This window comes from Melanerpes formicivorus, unplaced genomic scaffold (genome assembly GCF_026170545.1).
Source record: "Melanerpes formicivorus ecotype bairdi unplaced genomic scaffold, bMelFor1.0.p_v2 SCAF_7, whole genome shotgun sequence".
NCBI classification, from domain to species: domain Eukaryota; kingdom Metazoa; phylum Chordata; class Aves; order Piciformes; family Picidae; genus Melanerpes; species Melanerpes formicivorus.
This window is the reverse complement of record NW_027142359.1, coordinates 8,721,156-8,748,964: the sequence shown is the minus strand read 5'-3', so window position 1 is coordinate 8,748,964 and position 27,809 is coordinate 8,721,156. Positions and strand designations below refer to the sequence as shown.

Sequence of the window (27,809 nt, the reverse complement as noted above, 5' to 3'; positions counted from 1 at the left end):
TCATGAGTGGAATGACAAATTATATTGTTTTTGTATATGGTCTCATTCACCTAGAGGACTGCAGACTGTTTTGAGATATTGGGTGAGATGCTCTGACAGGGGAGTGTGCATGGACCTTTGGGGAAGTCTCCAGCAGTGGTAATAAGGATAATTGAAGTGTCTTGCTACAAGGAGGCCTGGAATATAGAAAGGCAAGTGCTTGGTGCTCACCTTCACACTCAGGCAGTGTGATCTGGCAGTGTGGCATGGTCTGCCACATCAGTGATGACAGCTTTGATCACAAGAGTCCAACCCTGCTGAGGCATTACAGTGATCACCATGTTGTGAGAGAAGTGCTCCTTACATCATGTAAATGCATGGACAGATACAAATTATGTTTATTCTGAGTGGTTACAACTTAACCTTGAATCTTTTGTTAGTCCTGTTTTCTCTAAGTTGTCCAGCATCTGGGAATTATCCTGTTTATGGGATAATATTGCATGTCCCATATTTCAGAATTAGGTGTGTAGGGGGAGTTAGAGACGAAGATTCCAATTGTAGTTTTGCTTGTAAATATAGCTTCATTTGCTTTCATTGAGCTAGTCTGGCAATTTCATTTTGGGGGTATTTTCTCCAAATTAGCTGGGGCGGTGGGGGTGGTAAATTCAACCCACCTCAGCAGTTTGTGTCATTTTGCATATCCATTGACTGACACAACCAATTATGTGCAACATTGTAGGGTTTTATAGATGATTTACTTTACACAATCTCCATGGGTAATTTTGTGGCATTCTTCCTTGTACTACACAAGAAGCACAAGAGTCTGTGATGGGAAACAGGTCTTACATGTGCACTTGTGCAGACCTTGCAGGTGAAAGCAAAGACTTAGAACTTTTTTAAAATTCATCATATACAGGATGGTCAGTTAACAAAACAGTATATGACATAAAACACTCTTAAACAATGTTCCAAATCTGTGTCTAGAGAGAAAGAGGCAGATAAGAGAATGAGGAACAAGTGAGAAAATAGAGAGTATAAAATGTTCACCATGACAGAGATTAATGTTGACATCATCAGGAAAATCAGCAAAGCAGAAAAGTTGTTTGCTTCTGAGCCGCAGACATCAAGAGGAAATACAGGTGTGATTTATTATTTTTTTCTTTTAAAGATAATTTAGCATGGCCAGAAAAATACATTTTAAATGTATTTCAGATAAATCCTCTCACATCTATTAAAAGATTTGGAATGTAAGCACCAGTAGTTTATTTTCTACCTTTAAAAACCTGGTGTTTTCTTAAAGAATTAGTTGGAAAAAAAAGTCACCTCTATGGGGGAAAATTTCCTCGAATCTCTTGATGTTAAAAAGATAAACTCAGGGTTGTTTCAAGTTGTGATGTAACATCACTCATCAGAAATTAAGAAATTAAGAGGAAAGGCTAATGACTTGCTCTGGAATGCTCAGCAGAGGAAGTTGATGGTTTCAGAAGCACGCCAGGGTGCTGAGATAACTTCTATCTTGAAGGTAGCACACTCTGTCAGACCCAGCGTTAACTGAATGCTGAGTGGAGCACTTTGGGCCAATATTGACGCTAGTTTAAGTAGTGACATCGACTTTCCAACAGATGCAGTTATTGTATTCAATACACAACACATCAAAATAATACAATTAAATAGTATGTTGGGGGAAAAAAAGGATACTTTAAGATTTAGAATGTACCTCTGTTAGTTGAGAATGCATAAGTAATGATTGCTTATAATCGAGTTTCAATATGAAGCCTTTTGAAGACAGGTGTCTTCCAAGGAGGTGGTGGAAGCCCCATTCCCAGAAGTCTTCAGGGCCAGGCTGGTTGTGGCTCTGGGCAACCTGATCTAGGGGGAAAGTGTTCCTGAGGTCCTTGAGGTCCCTTCCAACCCTCATAATTCTGTGATTCTGTGATCTCTTGAAATGGGCATTGAGTTTATCTCTCCCCCAAGAATTAGACATAAAACTACAGCAGAGTACAGAACCAAAGAGTAATGAAATGCCAAAGCACAGTTTGTGTTTAAATCCTGAACCACCCTGCTACAACAATTTATTGTGACTGCCATAAAACTGTTATTTCACATTTAAAACCATATTGTTTAATTTGTCTGAAGGACCATAGTATTCCCTAATAGAATGTAGATATTGCATTGAAAGGAGTTATTATAAGGTTTAATTGTGAATCTTTAATTATTCAGGTTTTGGTAGATTGCAGGAAATTTGCAAATTTTGCAGATTTTTTTTTGTCATTTTAAATTTCAAAGTAGATTTCTACTCATTTCCTAAGTAAAATCAAAGGTCATACTCACTTGGCCTTTGTCTCTCAATGGTGTGGCCGCAGATGGAATTTCAGCTTTGTAATCCTTTTGATTTTAAACAGAGAAATTTAAACATCCAAACCAAAATAGTGCATAAAATTTTGGGTTTAAAAAAATAAATTGTACAAATCCAAAGAAGCTATGTCCATGCTCACCTACTTTGTAGTCTTTATGTAATAAGAGATAGCTAGCATGTTAAATGCTATTAATTATAGGAGTAGTACAGATTGTTGATAGGAGTCATCTCACGCTAAAGTGACATGAATGTTTTCTGAAATAAGGAGTTAGAATACTTGTACTTCTTGTTCAAGATAAATATCACTAGATTTAGCAAACACAAACATACTTTCTAATGTGAGTTATTTTTCCTTTTCAAATGATCGCCCTGCTTGCGCTCAGTGCTTTCACATTCCACTGAGGTCTGTATAAACAGCTTGCTTAAAATGTGCATGTAGCTTAGCGTAAGAAATTCCTGCTGTGTGTGGCAAGCTATGAAAGGGGAAGAAAATTCTATAGCAACTGTTGTTAAAAGGACAGATAGCTTGTTTGGGCATAGATTGTTTGGTCTGAGTATTAGCTGTCTACTTTTCAGTATAGAGTCCCCACTGGGTTTTGATCGAACTTGTTTTGAAAGTACATTGTAGATCAATACGACAGGGGCCATTTGATGGTCTAGTAGTTAAACATCAGTGGAGCATTCCTCCAAAACTCATTTTTTAAAGGATCCCTGCTTGTACTTGCAGAAATGAGCATGTTGTAAGCTTTATGTACAAAAACTGCTGAAGCTAGTTTTATTCATATTGATTCAATAATTAGGTTTTTCAAAGTAACACTATGGAAGGCTTTAATTTTACAATAACAGTCTTGAAGATTTGTTGAAGTTTTGTTGGGAAAACAACTTTGAACATGGCACTGAACTGATAATTGTATCATTTAATGCAATTTCAGTAAGATTAGAGCAGATATCCTGAGAAAACTTCAGTGTGGAATTTCTACAGATTTCAACAAATTTTCTCATTTCCATGTGCTGAACAGGTAGGAAATTTAAAAATACTGAATTTTTTAAAGCAACCTTGCTGTCAGTAGTTTCTAACAACATCACTGATGTTTGGGCATGAAATTCTTGCAGATCTAAACACATTTTCAGCTAAGGAGTATCTTTGGTTTTTCTGTCTGTGAACTATACTGATAAGGTAAAAGATGCATGAGTGCTTACCAAGTAAGGGAAGTATTTGGGAAAATATTACAGCCATGCACTAAAAGTGTGTGTTGAACTACCATTTCCTGGCCTTCTGGTAGACAGCTGGGGTGGGAGAAGTGCCATCAGGTGAAACTATGTAACTGCTCTCTCTTCCCATGCTGATGTGAAAGGGAAAGCAAGCATGCCTACTTTCTCTTCTGCTGGGGGATAACCTCTCTTTTTTCTCTTTCATCATTTCCAAGATAATTGAGACAGTGGAGGCATAGCTTAGTTGTTATTTTTCTAAATAGTATATTTTGAAAATAACATTTTCTCTCTTTGGTCCTAAATGTAGTATTTCATAGTCTATCTGGACTTCAGCAAGGCCTTTGACGCCGTCCCCCACAGAAAACTCCTGGCCAAGCTGTCAGCTCGTGGCTTGGACAGCAGCACTCTGCGCTGGGTGAGGAACTGGCTGGGGGGCTGTGCCCAGAGAGTGGTGGTGAATGGTGCCACATCCAGCTGGCAGCCAGTCACTAGTGGTGTCCCCCAGGGATCAGTGCTGGGCCCAATCCTCTTCAATATATTTATTGATGATCTAGATGAGGGGATTGAGTCCACCATTAGTAAGGATGCAGGTGACACCAAGTTGAGAATGGGTGTTGATCTGTTAGAGGGTAGGAGAGCTCTGCAGAGGGACCTTGAAAGGCTGGACAGATGAGCAGAGTCCAACATGATGGTATTTAACAAGTCCAAGTGCTGGGTGCTGCACTTTGGCCACAACAACCCCATGCAGCACTACAGGCTGGGGTCAGAGTGGCTGGAGAGCAGCCAGGCAGAAAGAGACCTGGGAGTAGTGGTTGACAGCTGGCTGAACATGGGCCAGCAATGTGCCCAAGTGGCCAAGAAGGCAAATGGCATCCTGGCCTGCATCAGAAATAGTGTGGCCAGCAGGAGCAGGGAAGTTCCTGTGTCCCTGTACTCAGCACTGGCTAGGCCACACCTTGAGTACTGTGTCCAGTTCTGGGCCCCTCAATTTAAGAAGGATATTGAGACACTTGAATGTGTCCAAGAGAAGGGCAACAAGGCTGGTGAGAGGCCTTGAGCACAAGCCCTATGCGGAGAGGCTGAGGGAGCTGGGGTTGTTTAGGCAGGTGGCGGTTGGTCTCTTCTCCCAGGCAACCACCAACAGAACAAGAGGACACAATCTCAAGCTGCACGAGGGGAAGTTTCGGCTGGAGGTGAGGAGAAAGTTCGTCACAGAAAGAGTGATTTGCCATTGGAATGGGCTGCCCAGGGAGGTGGTGGAGTCACCGTCCCTAGAGGTGTTCAAAAAATAATTGGATGTTGCACTTGAAGCCATGGTTTAGTTAGTTGAGATGTTGGGTGACAGGTTGGACTTGATGATCTCTGAGGTCTTTTCCAACCTTATTGATTCTATGATAGTATGTCATGAGCTGTCATCTAGTCAGTTCTGCATCCTCACAAAGCCTCTGTATTTCCAGAAATATTGTTTTCTGTAGTAAAAAGAACCACAAATATATATAAATAAGGAGTTGTTATAATTTGCTGCCTGGAAATTTTTTGGAAGAACAACAGAACTGAGAAGAGAGTCTGCCCTCAGGAGCACTATGTCTTGTACCACCATGTCTCACTGGAGACTGTTCCATTTGTTCTGATGCACTTTGAATTTGCTAAGTAGCTTGGGGTCATCTTCCTAAGACAAAACGTCTTTAGGAGCTCAAGAACAGCTAACGCAAAGTGGGTCAGGAATATTTGAAGCTATTTGGCAGTTCCAGCATGTCCTGCATGTGTGCAGTGTTCACCAGTTATCTCAGCATAAGTAGTGGCTGTAGTAACTTGGATGCTTCTCCTAGAGACTTGATCTATACAGTACTGCATATGATACTGAGATGGGATTGCATATCACAGCATTTCAGCTACCCCATGAAAAGGGAAGAGTTATGCTAGGTAAATTTATGGCTTCTAGCTCCTTCAGTGAGGTTTCTTTTCTAAAATCAGAGGTTCCATAAAGCTAAACATGGTGCTTTGTGGAGTAGGATCTGACCTCTTAAAAGAAAGAATTAAAAAAAAAGAGGAGAGCTTTTGATGGTATAAGAACAGGATTTAAAAATAAGATCAGAATGTTTTTACTGCAATGTTTTCTTGGATCATGCTGGAACCATTTGAAAACAAAGTGCAAGGACTAAAAGCAGTTGAAAATACTCCACCAAACTCACCTGTGTCATATGCAAACAAACACTGTGATGTTCTGAATGGGAGACCTCAGTGCTCTCTACAGCTACCTGAAAGGATGCTGTAGAGAGGCTGGTGCTGGTCTCTTCTCACAGGTAATTAGTGATAGAACAACAGGGATTGGCTACAAGCCATGACTGGGTAGGTTTAGTCTGGACATTAGAAACATTTTTTTCCCAACAAGAGTGGTCAGGCTTTGGAATGTGCTGCCCAGGGAGGTGGTTGAGTCACCATCCCTAGATGTGTTTAAAGGTGGTTTGGATGTGGTGCTTGAGGATATGGTTTAGGGGTGGCCCTTGTAGAGTAGTGTTCTTGCTTGGACTTGGTGATCCTGAGGGTCTTTTCCAACCTGAATGTTTCTGTGATTCTGTGATACTGTTCTGGAAATACATAACTGCCCTGTCAGCCAGAGTGATAGGAAAATGTGTGAAGTAGCCTGTGTGGCTGAAGTGAAACAGGGTTAGAAGCAGAAGGCTGTGGTGATCATGGGCATGAATAAATTTGTCTTTAAAGTGGCTAACAGTTGGAGCTATTGCAAAGATCAGTATAGCAGCTGTCTTTGATCGTTTTTCTTTTGAGCGGCTGAGGTGTCTTTTATTCTGTTGTGGGCCCGCACTGTGTACGTAGCTTTTGTATAGTGAAATATTCTACGATAAATTGAGGTATGGCATTTTGTTGGATTCCATATTTTCCATCTTTGAGACCTTTGCTAATTGTTTCTACCTATTTTGGTTTGTAAATTTGTGCAAGAGGCCTTTTGGATTTATGACAAAATCAGCTCATGTACCTTGATCACAGCACAAACTTTGCAATGTACTTATTATTTATCCAGCTTCAAACAGCTTCAAATATTCATTCCAAAGTTTTGACAAGAATATTACAATTGGAGAGAGTAAGGTAGGAAATTTAAGTGAAGTTAGGGAATAACATAGGAATCGTTTTGATTATTTCCAGATAATCTTACTAGCATCTTTTCTCTCTGAGTGCTGTTTTCAGTAATAATTTTTTTCAGTGAGCACTTCATTTTCAATGAACACTTCTTTCTTCATCAAAGTGTTTTGGGGCAAGGTATTTGGTGACAACGGACTATGCGCTTTTCTCATGTGGAGGAAATATATTTTGTGGTATTCAACATTAATTTTCTCTGTTCAGCCTTTCTGCACAACTATTTTTTTTTTTAATATATAAATTATAGTTTTGTTTTTTGTAAAAATAAAAAATATGTCAATTTCCATAATTTCCTTGCATATATTTCCATTATACTTATGTTTTGGTGCAATAAATATAAAACCCATGGTTTTGAACTGGGTTAGAATTTTGGTTTGCTAGTGTTGCTGCTTTAGCATGCCAGAAAATCAGAGTACTCTTGAACAATAATAATTGTGAAATTATTTGAAGCACTGGATCTGCTTTTCCTCAACATTTGAACCGCTCCTTTAGTTCCATGTAAACACGAGGAAAAATTTTTTCATTGTGAGGGTGATGGAGCACTGGAACAAGCTGCTTGGTGGGGGGTTGTGGAGCCTCACCCTCTAGAGATGTTCAAAACCAGCCTGGATGTGTTCCTGTGTGATCTGGTATAGGTGATCCTGCCCTATCAGGGGAGGTGGACTGGGTGATTTTTCAAGGTCCCTTCCAACCCCTAACATTCTGTGATTGTGTGAAATTTTTAATGAAGAGTTCTATAAAGGTAACAGGAACCAAACGTGAAGCGCTGTGCTTTTTCCTTGCAATGCATATTTTTCAGACTTCATAAACCAAAGGTTCAATTGCAACATGTATTTTTAGAACGATTTAAATATTTTATGATTTATTTTAGGCTTTTTTCATGTTGTTGTTGACTGCATCTATTTAATGGGATGTGTGCTTATCAAGACTGCTCGAAAGGGAATATTTTTATGTATTGACTGTTAAGAAATAAATGGAGAATTTTAAATAAATCAGCATATTTATATATTATAGCTGTCATCTAACTTTTTCTGTTTAATTTTTTTAGGGAGAGCCTATAACTTTCTGTGAGAATAGTTTTGTGAAGCATCGTTCCAGTACTACTAAGCAGTTCCTGGAAACTGCTGTTAATCTTCAACTGTTTAAACAGGTATGGGAGGGTACATGACCTATGTTTAATGATTTTCCCTTTGAAACATAGCCATATTTAATTACATTTTCCTTTCTGTTTACCTATGGAGCTCTGTGAAAAAACTAAGTACAAGTACTTCATGTACAGAAAGTCGTCTCAGTTTTGTTCTATTTTAAAATCTTTAGAGTTAGAAAGAGTGGGGAGGGTGGGGGAACTCAACAGAAAAATAACCCCATGCTGCAGAGCAAGTGTAGCATCTCTTCAGAGTCAGTCAGCAACTAATCTAAAAAAGAAAAAGCCATGGATCTCCCAGACTGATGATTGAACTTAATTTTCAGCTCTCAGCTCATAACCAAAACACCTAAGCAGCATTGTGCTTGTTGGACTTCAGTGGTGTTTTATCTGAGAACTGGATTCATGCTGTAGTTGCAGTTTTTATTGCAAAGCCTTCTTAAGTATGCACACATAGAATGTAACAAACCCAAACTATAGGCATGGCCTGAAGAGTATTCCAGCTGATCTGTTAACGTAGATTTTGAAATACACCCCTTGCATGTCTTGCAGGCTCAGTAATAGTTCTGCTACAGTCTGAGAAATTTCTTTTTCTTTGATTTTATTCTGTAACTCTGTTTTTCCTCCTCCGTTTTCATCACACGACCCCATTGCATCAAAAAGGTGGTAAGAAACATTACTAGAGCTTAGGAAAATCGAGGAAAATCTGGATGAAATCAGAAAACTCATAAAACTATATATTTTCCTGCAAATACCTGGAATGATTGAGGTGTGGGAGTTCATGTTTAAATAATCTGGTGGACTTCTTTGAAGATATACTACCATAAGAGATAAGGGAAATTCATTATATGTAGATTTTGAGAAAACATTTGGTGTTAATCAGAGGCTACTGTCTAAAGTAAAGATTTATGCAAGGATGATAGTATGTACAAGTCCTGTGAAAACATGCTTCTGCTAGTTGTATAAAAGCTAAGGAAATATGGATTATGGAGTTAGGCTCCTTTAATTTCAATGTGTTTTATACAATAAAAGTACAAAATCATAGGAATGTAAATAAAAATATAAAAATATGAAGAAGAAATCTGAAACTTTTTGAAGTTTTTAAGGCCAGGCTGGATGGAGCTCTGAGGAACCTGATCTAGAGGGAGGATTCTCTGCCCCTGCCACTTCTTTGAGGTCCCTTCCAACCCTGACAGTTCTGTGATTCTGTATCCCGCATGTATCATCAAAATGGAAAGAAGTCATGGAGTAGTGATGTTTACATTCAGTATATCTCATTCTGATAAACTAGCATGAAACTTTCTTAGAAAGCTGCCTACAAGGAATGCTTCTAAATTGTTGCCACACTACTGCTATGAAAGCAAGATCTTCAGCTGTAAGGACAACGTTTAACTCAACTGAAATGAATGGGTCTGTCAGTGTTGCTCTGTACTTACCTATTACATTTTAATACAGGTTTAATTAATCAGAATCAGTTTATTTCTAGCTTTTTAAAGCTTATTTCAGCTAAAGGGAATAATATATTTTAGAGGATTAGGAAATCATAACAGATTTTAAGGATGTGTGTAGCTTAGTAGTCATAATTGTAGTATTGTTTCATTTCTGTAGTTTCTGCTGTGAAGGTTACTCCTACTTTTTCAGCTAATCCTCAGCCCAGCTGCATCTTCTCCAGTTTTTCCCACTGCAAATGAGCTGTTTCCAAAGTTATTTGTGTTCTAAAAGGCTAAACTATATTTTATTCTGTTCTGAAAAGAAAAAAATTAAGCAGAAAATAGTTCTTACAAGCAGCCTTACACCTGGACCAAGCAGAAAATAGGTGCTTTAAGTTCATCCTTTTTGGCATAGCTGACAAGTAAGTTCTGTACCATCTTATAAAATCCTTCCTCTCTCCTTATTTATTCGTAGGTTTAAAATCTTCTCCCCATCTCTCCTCCATTACCACACGTTAATTCCTTTAATTCAACCACGCTTTTAATGTTGGATTTAGTAGAATTTTCTTTTACAAAGGTACCAGGAAATTGCTGTCAGAATAAATTGCGAAATGAATTCTTTGTGTTTCTTCAAATTAGATTATTTTAATCTCCCACATTTTCTGCTTTTTACTTTGCATTGAACTTTGACAGGCTTTCTATTAATGATATTCCCAGATATATCAGCACATGCCAGAACTTTGTATCAAAGTCATGAATTAACCTGTAAGTAGGATCAGTCCCCACACCTACCCTTAGATACCATGGCTGGTGACACTTCCAGACCGACACTTTTCATTACAAGCCATTATCTATGATCTCCTTTTTGAGCCAGTCTTTATCTAACCTAAAATTCAAGTGTACTGTTTGGGTACTCTGCTTTTATTTCATCTAAATTAGTATTCCAGGGCACATGCAGGAGGCTTTTCTGTGGGATAAATAAATTGCATTTCTTTTATCTAGCAAAATTAGTTGTCAAAGAATCTGTGAGAATGAGTGTTTTGATTACTCATACATTATATCTTTACATTTGCTCATTTATCATTATCCCCCTAAAAAAATCTGTTTGTAAGCCTCATCAAATTGTTAAGGGCAAGCTGTCAAACCAGCACCTCTTGTTTTCAACTGTGATTCTTCACTTCAGCTGAATTCCCTTTACCTTCCAGATTTACCTGCTGGTTAGAATAACAGAGGTGAATCTAGGTCTTTGACTCAAGTTTTATTCCTCAGGCATTGTAATGTCCATTTCTGTATCTCATTTTAATTAACACTTCTATTTTTATTGCCTTATTCAGCATCATAGTGTTTACTGAAAATTGAGACAAGATATTTTTGGTGAGGACCATGCCTAGATCTTTTAGCCTCAAACCATTCTCTCAGACTTATAAATTATGGAGATGTCTTTTACATCAGGTTGTTGACTTCAGATTTTGATGTTGAAAGGACTGTTACTGTTGCTATGTAACTGAGTACACCAAATCACTTACGCAAAATGTACATTTTCCAGGAATTCATAGAAGTAATTTACAATAAATACCCTCACATGGATCCCAACTATAGGGACATGCAAAGTTCAATTTGCTGGCTTTAGTTTTCTTCCCTGAATAAGCTTAATTATAGAAACCATGGTTATCATTATTCTTAAACTATTAGGATATATAATAATAGAAATATATTTTTCTTAGAAAATAACTATTATTTATATATTAAATATTGTTATTTCCCCATGAGATATTTTGTGACAAGTTTTCTTCAGATTAAATGTCAGTTCTCAAACTGTATACTTAGGTTAATACTTTCCTCACCTTTTTTTTCCATATGTTATCTGTACTGATATATATATGTATATATATGCATGCTAGGGGTTTGCTGGCAGTTTTTGAGCCTTAGAAAGGCTCCTCTTTAATCTACATGCATGACAGCTAATCTTTCTTTTGAGCTGCAAAGATAAGCAATTAATAGTCAAATAATTACATGTCAAGTAATTCTGATGAGTGTCCGGGGAAAATACTGATTCATTCCTAGAACTATGTTGAAGCCTAATGCTAGACTATTCCATTTAATAATCTAGTCATATAAGTAATGTGTTCTGCAATATATATTGGGATTTATTCCTAAAATTGTGGAAAGTGCTAATAAGATGAAGAATGAATGCAGGATTAGAACTTAAAGAGTCTTTGAAAATTATTAGTAATTTCAAATTCCATTTACAGGCTTTGAGTTGAACAGTTGTCTGGCAAGCTATTGAGCTGTTATTTTGTGGAAATCACATTTATGGTGGTTTCTTTATTTCTACCAACTTTTTGGGTTTCAGAATGGGTGAATTTTTACTCCTGTAAATTGTTGAGTTTAGCTTGCAAACGTCATCTCTTATTTCCCATGCCCAACTCTTTATCACCTGTGCAGCAAGCTATTTTTTAAGTGCATATAGTTTATATTTTGGTCTTAGAATTCAAAATTACTTAAGGGTTATGGTAGTTCTGTCCTTAGTCAGTTTTAAATCCAGGAATAGCACTGAAATTAGTTTTTCATTGAAAGCAGTAGTCAACCAAGGCCTCTCTGGATCTCAAAGTGAATGCATTTCTTGGAATAGCAGGCCTAGAGAGTATGAGTTTGAAAAATGGAAGGAGGAAACCATGAAGTATATGAGTAATTCCACATGCTGTTCTTTTCATATGGCAATTCAAGTGCAACCATTAAAAGTAAATTACTCAAAAGTAGTAACTACTACCACTACTAACACTTATCATTTCCACTAAATAATGTCTCTAATATCTTTTTGCTAACAGTTCTCTCTGACAGTATTTACATTAAATACTCAGTTGGAGTGATCCTCTAAAAACTAAAATTCAGGCAGAAGTGTCTCAGCCTTCTGTTGATAGAATGTACCAAATGATGAGTATGTCCATAAATCTTGCATTAGTTTATAGTATGGAATGAATTCATAACTTTCCCAAAAGAGATAATGTCTTGCAGTTCAAAGGCTGGGAATGGGAGATGAGAGTTGGTGGGTGGGGGTGGTGAGGTTGTGGGTTTTCTTTTTATTCTCTCTATTTTTTTTCCCCCCTTCCTCACAGCAGTAGCTAAAGATGCTGTTATCTCTTTTTCTTACTGTGAAATAATCCAGTGGTCTGACCATGAACCAACCTATTTGGAAAAAAGCCAACTTGGATGAAAATGAAAAAAATAAGGAAAGAATTTAGACAAGAAAGAGAAATTAATTATTATCTTTGTGCTTGCCTTATTCTTGCTGCTGGAATTTTTGTGCTCTGAGAAAGTTATTTGTTTCATGTCACTAATCTGTTCATTGACAAGCATCAGATTGTCACTGACACTGTTTGGATAATCTGTGGTAAAATATGATATGGCCCAAAAATTAATTTTGGTTAGCTCCTATGTACTGTTTAGTACCAGAGAATAACTCATAATTCTTGCTAGAAGATCAGCTGGGTATAATTGGAAAAATGCTTTCTCACTTTATCTCTCAGACTCAAGTTAGCCTTTTCAACATAAAAAGGGAGGGGTTGCTTCTTGAAACGATTTTAAACCTTTAAGAATGTGCTCCTTTGTACTTTGAAGCCTGTTAATTCTTGGAAAGGATATATCCATTCCTTCTGGGAGGTTTCATCCATCGTGAATTATTTTATTTTGACTTTTTTTGACATATTTGGACCATTTCAGTCTTTGGCTGTATGCCTATAGGTAGATACAAATCCATGTGCTCATGCAGCTGTAAATTGCGTGTGAGGGCAACTGTTGGATGCACCTAAAATGGTAGTTAAAGACCCCCAAAAGGGCAAACAGTTGTGTTAGAATTTAAAAATAGGGTGGTATAAACCCTGAAATGTGCTCTGTCAAGTGGAGAGGGTCAGAGGGGTCTGCCTTGGCATTGTGCCTTACTTTGTTTTGGCACTTTGTCACATTCCCATACAGTCAATTAAAATGTCCTTTGAGTAAGCTTGCATGCTGCCAGTCAAACCCTACCTGCTGCTACCTCTGTTTTTGAAGCCAAGACACAGCCTTCCTCTGCTGTTTCACTGGATGATTGTGCTACAGTTTCCCCCCAGATACTGTCCTTACAGGGTGGTTTTCCACGCAGAACACAAGCTTTTAATGGACCTCAAGTAAACATCATGCTGATTCTTTGAACTAGGTATGGTGTAATATTTTCAGTTGCTCAAAAGGCACTTTTTGTATACAGCAAGTTCTGCTTTGGGCCTATTGATGCATAACCAGAACAGGATACCAGAGAGGTTTGTTTGTCTTTTCCAAGTAAACCTAAGATTTCACAACAGAACATGCAAGGACTGTGTCAGTGACCTTTAGATGATAATGATTCCAAACACATAGTAACCATTTGTAAGGAAATAGATTTATATATTTTCATTCCATTAGAAAGGCAAGAAAAGCTTGAAGCTGTTTAAAATATTTCTGAACAAAAGTTAATTTACTTGATCTGTATAAAATACTCTGAACTTCTGCTGCTTATAGGTGCAGCTGCTCTTGCAAAATCCATCAAAAAGTAGTATGTCGTCCTTAAGCCATATGTTGTCTGGAAGATAGCATTCCATTGTTCTGTACACACTTAAAACTATAACACTATAAAGCAATAGAAGGGCCAACAAAGTGTGACTCTTTTTTTCCCCTCCCCCCAGTTTATAGATGGTCGTCTATCAAAATTAAATGCAGGAAGAGGCTTCTCTGATGTTTTTGAAGAAGAAATCACAGCAGGAGGCTTCTCTGGAGGTACAGGATTAATATGTGCAGTCATTGATGCTGCTTCTGTGGGAGCTTCTCAATGTGGTGATGTCCTCATGATGTCCTGTGAATTTTAGACATCATTAATCTTGTTACTGCTTCATTGTTTCCATTCATTCTTGGAAGGGTTTTAGCCTTTAGGAAATCACTGTTGGGGCACATACCATTATGCACCTAGTTACATCAGTGTCTTAAATGAAGGTATGTTGGTTTAATTCAGTAAAATAATATTGATGGATTTCAGTATAAGATGTGTCTTTTTTAATTGTTATTATTTACATTTTTAACTGCACATTTGTATAATATGATGCAGTCTATATAAACATGATTTTACAAGAGAAATTTGGGCACCTGAACTTTTTGTAGATAGTTATTGTTGATAAGCCTTTTAAACTTTTTTTTCACACATAATTATTTCTGCAGTGCAGAAATCGGAATGATTTCCTGAATTCTTAGCAAGAAATTTGCTTTCTCCAACAAATGTGTTACTCTAAAAAATGAGGGAAATACCTGAATATCATCTGAGAATGGAAGTTTACCATCTTCATAAACAAAAATATTTTTCCTTGTGGTGTTTCAGTTATGTTCACTGACTGTTCAGACTCATAGAATGGTTTGGTTTAGAAGGGAGCTTAAACATCATCTAGTTCCAACCTCCCTGGCATTGGCAAAGACACCTTGCAGTAGACCAGGTTGCTCAGAGCCTCATCCAACCAATGTTACAGTGTTTTCCACATTAGCTAGCTAAAAGTTAACCCATGTAGAACAGTGCATGCTGGATCCAGTCGTGATCATTACAGGATTATTGAATGGTTTCCCATTAAAAATTTAGTACAGCTCTATTGCTGTTTGAGAGATCATAGGTTCCAGCAAAATGCTGAATCAAAATACGCTTGACACAGTGTACATACAATTGGTGCTGTCAACCTTGAAAGTAGTTTAGAAGCCTCCACAGTAAATGGAGGTAATGTGATTTTAACAAATCCACTGAGTTGCATATAGAAGCATGTGATAGCTGCTTATGATGGTCTTTTGCAAGATTACCTTTGAACAGGCACATGTAGTGGAGATAATGTGGCCTGCATGGAGAAGTCATCAAGTGGTGCAGAGCCATCTTCATCTTCTACAAAATATACTCAGATTACATAAATCCTTTTGTCTCAAGATTTTCACTGCCTCCTGCTGCCCTCTGTGTCTTGTGCTAGTGTCTAGCAGATAATTTGTGGGTTTTTTTCTTGATAAAGATGTGGTTAGTTATACAGAGATTTACTTCTCTCCTGCCTTTTTGTGGGAACCTGTGCTGCTCTGTAAACAGATTTTAGGCATTGAGCATCCATTATTCAGATAGGTGATGTCAGTATGCAGAGTTCGTTTGCTGACTGCAGTTAGGGGGTCAGGAGGCCGCAATAAAACTGCAATAGGAGGCAGATAAAGCTTGTTTCTTGGCTGCACTCTGCCAGCCTGTGAACCGCATCTCACCTGGCTCCACTCAGGAGGGAATGCTGGGCTGCGCTGGCAGTTCTCGGTTAGGCTGTACCACGTGCATACTTTTCAAGTCAGACAAGCTGTATATTGCCAAGCTGTGGACAAATTGCTTAGGGCACATATTCAGTATTTACATAACTGCTGTCTCATTATCATTATGAAGTGCAGGGCTAACAATATGTATGCAATTGAAGGTGACATTTCATGACGCTAATGGGGTAGAACTATGATCTCTTTGCAGAGTTAACTCCCATCAACTTTATCAGGAAACCCAGGGTTTTAAAAAAACAGGTGAAAAGCAGCCTTCAGAGGAGTCACAGAAAAGTGTGTGCTGCGAACTGTTGAAAGGACAGGTGGACATATTCTTAGCTATAGAGAGTCTAATTTAAACATTACTGAGTCAAGCAGGAAACATTTCTTTACGATTTTTTACTTTTATTTTTTCCACATATGTGAACATAACTGAACCAGCACATAAAATTAAACTAGAAATTGGAGAATAAAACTTGGATTTCATTGGTTTCTATTTTTTCTTTCCTTTTGTTTTTTTTCCTGGTTAAGTGGTAAAAAGTATGCGAGGGAAAAAAATATCAGCCATCTTCATTACAGTTTATATTTTATACTTAAAATTTTACTTTTTGTTAGATGCATTATTCTATACAATTATTAGTTCTTGAGAGTTTTACATGACTTTCAATACGGGAATACAGTGGTGACTGATTGGCTTAGCACTGGGATTTCTTGTAGAATATATCCAATCAATTCATTAACTTGGTCTATAATCAGCAGTGGAAACCTGAAAACTGAAAATGTGAAAACCTTTGAACCTCTCTTTTAATAATAATTTGGTTTAACACATCAGCATTTCTTACTAGTATTTCAGGGGGTTCAACTCTAGCTGTGGACATCCAGTATTGATATGGCTTTTTCAGTAGATGAGTATTTGTCTCTATTTTCTTCCCTAAAATCTCTCTTTACAACTAGAAGACAGTTAAACTTAGTGATTTTCTGTGATGTCATTTACTTTTACTCTAGTAGTTGTTTAAGTCATAGGCTGTGACAGAGAAAGCTCAGATGTGTAAAGAGTCACTGTTAAGCATACTACAAGCCAGATGATGTATGAATATTGTTGATAAGAATTTGAAATTATGAAGTGTCATGTTAGAGAAAATACTTATGGTTCAGTGACATTTCATTGATGCACTAGCAGTGGTTAAATTTCACCTTTTTACATGTTATTTGCATGCTGCCTTCTCTGGTAGTTCCAGGAAGCCAGATTAAAAAAACAAAAAAGAGAGAGAATGATAACAAGTGAAAAACAAGACATTTTTGCTTCAGGTTGCTCTTTGAAGTTCTTACTGGAGATAGGATCATCACATTGGTCTCTTCACCCTAGTGTCAGGATAGAATGAGAGGAAATAAGGAAATAACCTGAAATTGTGCCAGGGGAGGTTTAGATTGGATATTAGGAGAAACTCATTTATGGAAAGAGTGGTTAGGCATTGAAACAGGTTGCCCAGGGAGGTGGTGGAGGAGATGTTCAAGAAATCTGTGGACAAAGCATTTTTGGACATGTGGCCATAGTGATATTAGGCTGACAGTTAGACTCGATGATCTTAGAGGTCTTTTTCAACCAAAACAGTGATTGTATGAATGGGCTGAAAGGTAGCTGATAGAAGCATAAACAGCTTAGGTATTTTCACCTCCTTAATAAACTTGTCAATACTTCTTAAAATTATGGAGTTAGTTCTCAGCCCACATTCTTGGAGAATGCTTGGCTTTCCACTATCCCATGCAATAATTCCACAAGAGCCTTATTTAATTGATTACTGCAAAGCTCCAGAAGTTTTGAGAAGTCCTATTAAAAGTCTGTCATGTCAAGCAAGTATCAGCACATCCCTACAAAGTGGCTAAACTCTGTGTTTGAAACTTCAGCATTGCTGTCAACATGAATGTCTTGTCTGGGGTCAGTAACAGCTCGCAGTACTGGGGTGTCCAAGTGACTGATACACTCTTAAACTTCCTCAGACATCAGGGAGTCAGTCTTCAGTGTTCAGCTGAAGCACCTGTGGGAAATAGTATTCATTTCTTCATCAATAGAATTTAACGCTGTCCTCATGACCCGCTTACTGGTGCATAGTCCTCAGCAGTCCTATGCAAGCCAAGAGTTTTCAGTTGCCTTTTTGGAGGTTTTCCCTTTATGAAAGAAAATGGATGCAGTTAATAATTTAAAAGGATTTTTCCTGCACAGGAGCCTAATCTGTAGACTTTTCTCGTGTTCTTTTTCCCTGGGATGGTACCATCTGCAGTACCTGCAATTTTTGTTCTTGAGATTGTGTCCATTGGCATCAGTATGCTTGAGTGTAGTTCATTGTTTATTATTTTTTCCATTGAGTTGACATTTTTCTTTTCAGACTTTACAGCAGTGTGTTACTGTAGTTTTAATTTCTCTTCCTGCCTCAATTGGAATTAAAATCTGTGTGTGATGGAAAGGTTTCCTTGTACAAAGAAAATAGAAAACATGAAGTAAGAGACACCTAGGATTTTTTTCCTTTGTGTACACGTATTCTTATTCTTACCTGATAAACAAGAAATGTAAAAATAAAATTAATGAATAATCCTCTAAGGGAATTTTTTATGCAGAGGGTTGAAACATTTAAAATGTTGGATGTTTGACTGTGCTACACTTTACATTTGTATTTCAGGAAACTCAAGATCTTATCAGCAGTGGATGCATACAGTGAAGGTATTAACTTGGTTAAGTATTTATAGGAGCCATTATGTTCTTTACATCTTTGTCCTTTTCCTTACATTTATGTAATGGTAAAAATTTATTCATTTCCAAGGAAGATAGAAGTTCATTTTATAAGTAGTAACGTGTTTATGGTATATGCAATAGCTTTGGTGTTGTGTTGATTTCTTTTTCTTGAAAATAAAAAAAAAAACCACAAACAAAACAAGCCAAAGTCCCCTACACAAAACAAATACCAAAATGCACAAGGTTTTCCTGTCTGTACTGTCAGGGGTTTCACCGCTTTCTGTATTGTGTTACATTCCACAACTGCGAATTAGGTGTGACAGTGCAATTTGATATGAAGTTTATCACTTCTAGTAAATAGCAATTTTCTCGTACATATTTGTGCAGTTTGACTAGCAGAAGACCGTTGGTATAACCTTGTTACTCTGCAAGATTAGTAAAAAAATATTGTTCTAGATTAGAGCATTCTCCTGTGATTAAACAAGATACTTCCTCCTGTCAGGTTAAAGTATTCTGAAGTTGCATGATAAATACGATAGGAACACGTAAAAAATTACCATAGCTTCTGAATTGATTTTGAAATGGTAACAATGAATGAAGAATGAAAATACATCATTCTGTTAGAATGCATTGATAAATGTGTCAGCTATGATAATGACGTGCTGTAACCCTTGGGTAGCTGCAGACAGCAGGTTGAGGAGGAAACACAGCTGTGGTTATTCTTCCTGATTTAAAAGGAAGATTGTTTTTTCTTTACACCACACTGTTTATTTTTTCCTTCCTGTTGTTTTAAGGTTTGACTTGTGCTAAGATGTTACTAAAATACATTTTTTGTGTATTTCAGAAAGGTGGAGCACTGATCAACACAGCAATGACCAAAGCCACTCCAGCTGTGAAAACAGCATATAAATTTGTAAGATTATCTATTTCAAATAAATAATACATAAAAATGCTGCAACCTCTTAAAACTTCTAATTCTTCCTGAATATTCAACAGCCTAAGCATTTTGTACATGCACTGCAGAAAAACACTTCAGCCTGTAGAAAGTTTTTAGCTTAATTTGTTTTCTCATGCAGCACTGTGATTTAGAGTTGATTCATAATCTTCCAGATATCTTGTACATAACAACAGACATTTTCAAAGCACCTCTGTGCTAGTTTTATTTCAATCATAATGCATAATAGATGCTTCCTTTGGATATCATTTGGATATTTGATACACAACTCTAAACTCGTCCTAATCTGGTGCCATGATTAAAATACAGACAAATGGACTCCTTGCTTACACAGATGCAATTTCACTTTGGCATTAAGTGCTGTGCTACTGAAAAGATGTGGTAAAGCATCAGTAATGTGTGCAGCCTTTTTGTCATCTGCTCTTTTAAAGATTGTATTAGAATACTCAGATTTAACTGGATTTAATGCTTATACTTCTGAGCTTAAAAGATCATGTTTTCAAAGGCTGCCTAACCAATAAACCAATTACACAGTACAGAAAAGCAGCGATAGTGTAAAATGAAGTGGAAAGTATTTTCAGGTAACATTTTTAATACATGGGAAAATACTTTAAAATAGTTTTGGCTTCCTTTTTGCTTTTCCAAATATTTCATTAGTTGGATGCATAATAAGTAGTCCTGAATATATCAGTACATCAGTTTGAGCTAAGTTTTTTTTTCTTTAAGTAAAGTTTTCAAACAGAATTTTTAAGTTTATGTCAGTAGAAAACATAGCAGCCATGGAGAGAAACAGATGTATTAATTATATACTTCATAGGCTCCTTTACAACTTTAAAAATGGTTCATTAACAGATTATCTGCAAATTATTCTTGTTTAGTTCACACTAGCTTAGACCCTAGTAATTTTTGTGAGGAGCTGTGTGTATAAGGTATTCCTATTTAGACCCCTTTTGCCTTTTATCAAGCCTGTGACTAAAGGAATGAAACCTGCATTTCTTAATTGTTAGATAATTGATTGGTGGCCATGAGTAATGTGCTTGGTACCATCCCTCAGAGTTAAAACAAAGCACTCCAGAATTCATCCAAATGCAGTGAGCATGATCTGAGAAGTTTAAAGGGGCTCTTAGGTTAGCATCTGCTACATGGCACCCCATTGTGCTGCTACTGAGCTTATAGATGTATGATTTAAGGATCAAAAAGACACCCTGACCTTTTGATTCCAGAAAATTGTTTTCTGAATATCTATGTATAGAAAACCATAGAACTATATCTATGGCTTTATATCTTTACCCTTAAATATATTTTTTAAGCCCTGTTTTCAAGAGAATCTTGAAAACTTTTATATTTTTTTTATCCTATATTTTATAATAAAGATGCCTCATCTTCTTATTTGGTTAGGGATTTTGGTGTCATGTGTTTTCCCATCTTTTCTTTTTCTCTGTTCTGCCCTCCTCCCCCTGCCTCTCTTTTTTAAATACTTCTTTTTCTTTTTTTAGCATAAGTACATGATACTCTGTATTGATAATTCATTTCTCTATTGAAGAATATTCTTGGCTGTTTTCTATGCAACAGTGATCCTTGACTGCCTATTTTAATACATTCAGAATTCTCCCCTAAATAGCACCCACTATGCTGTTCAGCAACACTGGGCAAAAATCTCCATCTGCATATGAAATCACCTCATTTCTTTTAGGATTGATGTTGCCCAGCAAGCTGCCAGACTGGAACACTGTAGCAGTCATCTTGAAAATCTTACATTTTTCCAACATGCCTTACTGCCCTTTCAAATTTAAAGGACCATTTCAAATAAAGGGGTGATGTATGCAACCATTTTTAGCCTGTCCTTAGCAATGCTGGAGAATTTTTCACAGCACTGGCATGCATGTACTGAAAAAAATCCCTTAAGCAGGAATATACAAAATGTAGTTAAAATGAATGGATGAAACTTGTAGTAAAGGTTATTGCCCCTTATGTCACCAGGTATTTTAAAAAGCAGTTAAAATAAGTATGGCATTATAAAACATGTTCAGTGGCTACAACCAGTGTCTTGCTACTTAGGTCCTTTTGTTTTTCTAGGCAAAAAATCAGGCAAGGCAAGGAATAAAAGAAGTGAAGAGTAAGTTAAAACACAAGGTACGTAGTACACTTTTTACTCTCCTGCATTGCTTCCTGTATCAGTTTGAAGCTTGTACTTTACAAATCACATGAGATTTGTGTTTTTAATGACTTTTGAAATATGCTTAGCCCTTTGTTCAACAATACATTTTTCATAACAAGCCCTCTGGCAATTATCTGTCATTCTATGCATCCATGGAATAATCTCTTTATTGTTTGCATATTTTATCATAGAACAACAGAGGTCTTCAAAGATACATTAACAGGATGTATGTTTTCATAAAGTTGATTGCTTTGATATCACAATCGAAGCCTTTGCTTCGAGCTGAGAATTTGAGAAGGGAGAGTCTTGCAGTACAGAGCATTTCAGAAGGTGTAGTTGTCCGGTTTGGTTTCATAAGATGTATGAACAAGAAGGAATAGTTTCATTGTGCAAAATTAACATTGTACTATCAGAAAAGATGTTTTAGGCCTTATACTTGCCATCTAAAATTTTGTTTCCAAATAGGATTTTTTCTGTAAGGAGAAGGAATCAGTTTTTAGATATATTTCATGCTATTTTAGGAAAACTTACAAAAATATTGCCTGGATGGTTGAACAATTCATCTTCTAAATTACAATGTTGATAATTCAGCTTCTTGAAAAGCTAGATTTGATTTTCTTACTACAGATGGTATTTTCATGACAGTAATGGATTGTGGCAAGATAATTTGGAATGCATTCTGCATGCATAATCTGGAGGATGCGTTTGCAGATAACGATTATAAATAAAGGAATTGAAATCTGTTTTATTGTATAGGAGAGTGAGGAAGATTATGGAAATTGCGGTGCTGGTGCAGTACGGGCTACTCCTGTCTACACATTGCATTATGACAAAAGAGCAAACTCAGAAAAACGAAGGCTTGCACAGGTAAGATACCTAAAACTTCTGTTCTTATTCATACACAAAGGAGGAAAATATTTTGCTATTTATGGTAGTGCATCAGTGAATCATTTAAGGTTATTGTACTGTCTGTCTTTGGATAGTGTGGTTAACAGGCTTTGGGCAGCAAATGCTTTCTGGTCTATTCACAGATCTGTGTTAAGCTCTCTTTTTAATTTTCTTATACTGGAGCACTTTGGTGTGGTAGTCATATTGCCTTTAACCTTGCTCAGATAGTTATGTAGGATATTACTATTACTAAATCAGCTAATTAATACAATGTCAGTGTCTTGTCCTTTTGTTCTCTAATCTTACCTAGTCTTGATTTGAAGTAACAGGTGTAGTGTCAGAACTTTGGCAAGTGCTTTAATATCTTTGGATTCATTTTGGCAGTTGTATTTCAGAGACAAAATAGATTTTGCAACACTTCCTTTTGGGAATGTATACCTGCATTTGTACATATTTTATTGTGTGAGTATATATTTGTACATGATACCATTATTGCATGTTCTTAATACATGTAATGAATGCTTATGGATAGAAGTTTTGTAAGGCCAGGCTGGACAGGGCTCTGGGCAACCTGATCTAGTGTGAGGTTTTGGTGCCCATGGCAGGGGGGTTGGAAATAGATGATCCTTGAGGTCCCTTCCAACCATGACAGTTCTGTGATTATGTGAATTTTTTTTTTTTTAATGTATATATGTTACTCATATGAGAATTAAGCAGATAAATGCAGTCCATCTGTTTAACTATTTGTTTTGAGTTTATTTTTTTTTACTTTAGATATTGCAATGATAAAAATCTGAATTGTCTATTTAATTTGATCTTGAATTAGTTTTTTCCTGCAAAAAATGTAAAGTTTGTGAAGTGTGATAGAACTGAAGAAGATTATTGCTAAATTATGCTGAAATTGTACATCAGTATTAAGTAATTATTTTTAGTAGGGTTATAAATAATACAAAGACTTTCTGCTTTAATTATTTTGGCAGGTTTTACATTGTACATGTTTTCATGATCTCTTAAAGCCAGTGAAAAAGTTTTAAACTATGTGACCTTAGGCCGCACTTTGAGTACTGTGTCCAGTTCTGGGCCCCTCAGTTTAAGAAGGACATCGAGACACTTGAGCGTGTCCAGAGAAGGGCAGCAAGGCTGGTGAGAGGCCTTGAACACAAGCCCTATGAGGAGAGGCTGAGGGAGCTGGGATTGTTTAGCCTGGAGAAGAGGAGGCTCATGGGTGACCTCATTGCCCTCTACAACTACCTGAAGGGTGGTTGTAGCCAGGAAGGGGTTGCTCTCTTCTCCCAGGCAACCAGCACCAGAACAAGGGGACACAGTCTCAAGCTGCGCCAGGGGAGGTTTAGACTCAAGGTGAGGAGGAAGTTCTTCACCGAGCGAGTCATTCGGCATTGGAACGGGTTGCCCAGGGAGGTGGTTGAGTCATCGACCCTGGAGGCGTTCAAGGGGAGATTGGACGTGGCACTTGGTGCCATGGTCTAGTCATGGGGTCTGTGTTGATAGGTTGGACTCGATGATCCTCAAGATCCTTTCCAACCTAAGTGATACTGTGATACTGTGACCTTAGTGTATCTTTATATATAGGCAGCTGTGGTGCCCGCAGTCTTTCAGAATCTTGTGCACAGTAGATTTTTCTTCACTGAGTATCAGAAGAGAAGATACACCATTTAAATGATAGTAGGCTGAACATGAGCCAGCAGTGTGCCCAGGTAGCCAAGAAGGCCAATGGCATCCTGGCCTGCATCAGGAACAGTGTGGCCAGCAGGAGCAGGGAGGTCATTCTGCCCCTGTACACTGCACTGGTTAGGCCACACCTCGAGTACTGTGTCCAGTTCTGGGCCCCTCAGTTTAGGAAAAATGTTGAGTTGCTGGAATGTGTCCAGAGAAGGGCAACAAAGCTGGTGAGGGGTTTGGAGCACAAGCCCTATGAGGAACAGCTGAGGGAGCTGGGGTTGCTTAGCCTGGAGAAGAGGAGGCTCAGGGGAGACCTTATTGCTCTCTACAACTACCTGAAAGGAGGTTGTAGCCAGGTGGGGGTTGGTCTCTTCTCCCAGGCAACCAGCAACAGAACAAGAGGACACAGTCTCAAGCTGCACCAGGGGAGGTTTAGGCTGGATGTTAAGAAGAAATTATTCTCAGAAAGAGAGCTTGGCCATTGGAATGTGCTGGCCAGGGAGGTGGTGGAGTCACCATCCCTGGAAGTATGTAAGAAGAGACTGGATGGGGTGCTTGGTGCCATGGTTTAGTTGATTAGATGGTGTTGGATGATAAATTGGACTTGATGATCTCAAAGGTCTTTTCCAACCTGGTTAATTCTATTCTAATATAGAGCTAAAGTTTATTAGGTATCTGTCATTGTAATATGTAGCAACTTCCTCTCCCCCCCCCCCCCCCCCCCCCGTAATTTGATAATACGAGGTACTAAAAAGCTTTTAATACATTATAAGCTAACATTCACAAATTAGTTTAGGTAAATCTACAGTTGTGGATGCCTGTGTAAAGATACAACATGAATGTCCCCTTGACGTCAGTGAATTCTTGTAGACTGCTTTTATTAAAGAGATCTGCGGTAGTTTACTGATACAGTGGTGCTGCCTGCTGTTAGGTACAGGAGTCTAGGGCTGCAAAGGAATATAATTTACCCTGGTGCAGTGAAACATTTCTTTTGAAGACCTGTGTTCAGACAGAGCGATTTAGCTTCTCCATGCTTTTGTGCTCATGCAGCTGTGTACTGCTAAATCCTTCAATATCACTGTTGCTGTTTCTACCAGTGGTCCTTTAGTTTTGAAAGCATGACAGGAGTGCATATCTATCTGGTTTTCTTTACATATTTGTGTGTGTATGTGTACACACATGCATATACATGTACCTATGGAGGGTTTGTTTACTAGGAATCATTGTAACTAAGAGCTCTGCAGTTCTGCCCTGCTGCAAACTGAAGGTCTCATGTGCTCTCCTCAGCTCTCATCCCAAATGTCACCTCAGCCTAGTGGGCAGAAAGGAGCAAATGGTGATCACTTCCCAAGAAGTCTACTCTCCACAGCTTCCTTTGCAGCTCACTCACATATTATCACCTTTTCCTCCTCCTCAAGTGCAAACAAACCAAATTATTTCTAAAAAACAATAGTCTATTGTTGCTTCTCATGTTTTTATTTTGTGGACATGGCACTTTGGGATGTGGTTTGGTGGCTGTGGTGGTGTTAGTTGGAAGGTTGGACTCAATGATCTTAAAGGTCTCTTCCAAGCAAAAACAATTCTATGATTCTTGGTATTTGAATAAGATGACATAAATACAAAGTCTGTGAATCAGTGGTGATTTCAACTTAATATCTCAACAAAGATCTGTATTTATATTCACAAGTGGCTGTGTATGAGAGAGACTATGCTTGATCAATTGCTGAGGCTACCATTTCAAAGAAATGAATTTTGCAGATCGCTATTGTCAGTTTTAATTCTTTTTTTTTCTATAACTCTTTACCCTTCAAATGAACCTGTCCAGCCAGATTGCAAAAATGGTGCCTGTAGGTGTTCACAGCGATATAAGGATAGTACTAACATGCAATACATATGCCTTGTGTATTTAAACTAAGGACCAGATATTAAGTTGCAACGTCAGCTAAAGAAACAAACAAATGCTCATCTCATTTCCAAACAAGAGGCACTTTGTTTATTACTATATCTTCCATACTGAAATATGTAGAAGCTTGTAAATGTAAAAAAAAAAATGGTGTTACACTTCATGTCCTGTTGGATGCATACATTGAGCTTTTCGTTCTCCACTTCCTGGAAACAGTTAAACACTAACAGTTGTCTGAGATGCTGTAAAACATATTTACATGGAGACATTGTGTATCATAGGAAAGTTTATTTCACTGTAAAAGGTCATTTTAATAATTGGTTCATAACAGGATTTGGGGGTCTGGAAGGACATTTCCTTTACAATAGGAAGTGAATCTACTTTTCCTCCAACAAAGAGTAGTTTGCATGTGGCTCTGCTAATTAGTGCGGTTATTTCCTGTTTTGTTGATGAGGCTTTAATAAATGTCAAGGGTAAAGCCATGAAGATCTCCCAATTAGGCTTTGCGTTTGTAAAACCCAACCCCTTTGCTTTTGTGTGAAGATGACAGTTCCAACTGCAGCCTCAGCCTAACAGGGCTCAAGGGAAAGGATACTTCTCTGGTTTTATTGAAAACAAGGCCAGTTTGGTCCAGTGAGAATACCAGGACTGGTCACAGTGCAGAGTCATTTTCAACAATGAATATTTACCAAGCTTTGTCACTGCTGTCATAGTGGTTTTATTATTTTGGGGTTGGTGGGGTTTTTTGTGGGGTTGTTGGCTTTTTGTTTTTTTTGGGTTTTTTATTGGTTGTTGTCATTTCAGTTTGTTTTTCTTTTCCCCAGATCAGCAATAGCAATTAACAGTAAATCAGAACAAATCATGGCACGTAAAGTAGCTGTCAAAACCTAATTGGAGGATAAAGAATTCAATGTGTTATTGCAGACTGAAATGATCAGCTTACCCTCCTATCATTTGTATTTTGGAAGGCTTTTCTAAAAGAGGAGCTGAGGGGAGCTGAGGCCTGGGTGCAGGCGCGTGCGCCGTGGATCTGTGCTGAAGATGAATTGTTCTATCCCTGTAACACTCGTTTGAGCTTGCTCTGGCTTGGCTTAGCTGCTCTGGGCTTTTTATACGTGTGCGAGCCTAACTGTACTGCAAGTCAACATTAACAGATGGATTGCCCTAAGCAAGGGAAAACCACAACAAAATCTAGTGAAAGTGGAATATTGAAGCTTTTTATTGTTAAGCCTTATTAAAACCTTGGCATGTGCATGGCTTTTAACCATGTAATGCCTAGATCTAATGATATGTCTCTGGTACGGTTATCTCCTGCATTAATTAAGTGTGTAGGAGATTTAAGGCATTACCAGCTAAAATTTTTCAAATAAAAATTGATGGAAGCATGGGATTGCTTTGACTCTGTTTGCAGTATCTTGCCAATGATGCTGCTGACTTCCTTTAACTATTGATGAGGAGGAGCAGCAGTGCATGAATTAGACTACACTCTGCATTCGGATTTCTCATCATCTGTTTTAATTCTCTTTCACTGCTCCCAGCTACTGCAGATTTCTGGGGAGACAGGGGCCTAAATGCAATGAGAGATCTGTAAAATTATTCCAAATTAACAGATGATTAAAAAGAGAGCATGTTTATTATGAACCTGGATAGAATGCCACAAAGCTGATTTCATGACTATGAATTTTGTCATTGTACTTTTGTATCGTGTCATAGTGTAGCTTATTGAAAATGGAGCATTTCAGTAGTCCTGATGTATTTAGTGGCTAATAAAACATTTTGGGAGCTGTGCAGAATACTTTATAATGAGTAAGTTAATGATGTTCCTTTGTCTCTAAGGAAATGCATGTAATGCCTGTATCTTTGGGCATGTGCTACCTTGCAGCCATAATGGAAACAGGCCTTTGGATT

The 27,809-nt window shown here is 37.6% G+C and overlaps 1 protein-coding gene across 2 annotated transcripts in view; it reads left to right on the top strand.

Moving 5' to 3' along the window:
• DENND1B (DENN domain containing 1B) overlaps positions 1 to 27,809 on the top strand; it is a 160,458-nt gene that overhangs the window by 115,259 nt on the left and 17,390 nt on the right. For both annotated transcript variants that reach the window (XM_068140902.1, XM_068140903.1), the window contains 6 exons: positions 7,752 to 7,853; positions 13,972 to 14,062; positions 18,265 to 18,305; positions 19,162 to 19,230; positions 21,349 to 21,405; positions 22,187 to 22,297. In XM_068140902.1, the coding sequence (XP_067997003.1) occupies positions 7,752 to 7,853; positions 13,972 to 14,062; positions 18,265 to 18,305; positions 19,162 to 19,230; positions 21,349 to 21,405; positions 22,187 to 22,297 (471 nt within the window). The remainder of the gene's footprint in view (positions 1 to 7,751; positions 7,854 to 13,971; positions 14,063 to 18,264; positions 18,306 to 19,161; positions 19,231 to 21,348; positions 21,406 to 22,186; positions 22,298 to 27,809) is intronic.